At 40.2% G+C, this 502-nt stretch overlaps 1 protein-coding gene across 1 annotated transcript in view; it reads left to right on the top strand.

Moving 5' to 3' along the window:
- The window catches only part of LOC119592423 (murinoglobulin-2-like), a 12304-nt gene extending 11836 nt beyond the window's left edge, over positions 1-468 (top strand). The window contains exons 13-14 of the mRNA XM_037941245.1: positions 33-177; positions 380-468. Of these exons, the coding sequence (XP_037797173.1) occupies positions 33-177; positions 380-468 (234 nt within the window). The remainder of the gene's footprint in view (positions 1-32; positions 178-379) is intronic.
- Positions 469-502: the final 34 nt, after the last annotated feature.

Here is a 502-nt window from a genome sequence, read left to right as displayed (position 1 = left end):
GTATTTACAGCTTGGACTTTTTTTGTTTACAGAACACAGATCCCCTGCTACTCCACAACCGAGGAGACATTGAGGGACTAAAAACAGCAGCAAATCAGTACTTGTACATAAACTTTATTGGTTCTATGCGATACAGAAACGAATCTTACGAAGCTGTTCTGTCAAACGTTAAAGAAGGTGAGTATGCGCATGAATTCAATTACGTATTAATCTTTTTCGTCAACCTCCTAACATTTAGACAGATGTACTTACGTTTGTTACTATATAGTTTGCTGTGATTGGTACAGTGTAGTGAATGATTTCAACTGGATCTTATGGATTGACAATCCAAGGATACTTCAGATCAGGTACGAAATCGGCCATTTATATGTAATTTCAGGGAATCGACGCCAATTACAGTATCGTCTCGAAGATGATTCCTACGCTGTCTTCGGCAAGTGCAACAAAGAGAGTCCTTCTTGGAGATGACCACATTGACGATCGCCGCCCTACAGTGAGGTAG

The sequence above is a fragment of the Penaeus monodon genome, chromosome 30 (assembly GCF_015228065.2).
Source record: "Penaeus monodon isolate SGIC_2016 chromosome 30, NSTDA_Pmon_1, whole genome shotgun sequence".
Classification (NCBI taxonomy): Eukaryota; Metazoa; Arthropoda; class Malacostraca; order Decapoda; family Penaeidae; genus Penaeus; species Penaeus monodon.
Note: the sequence above shows the minus strand (reverse complement) of the source record. Positions and strands in the feature narration are given on the sequence as shown.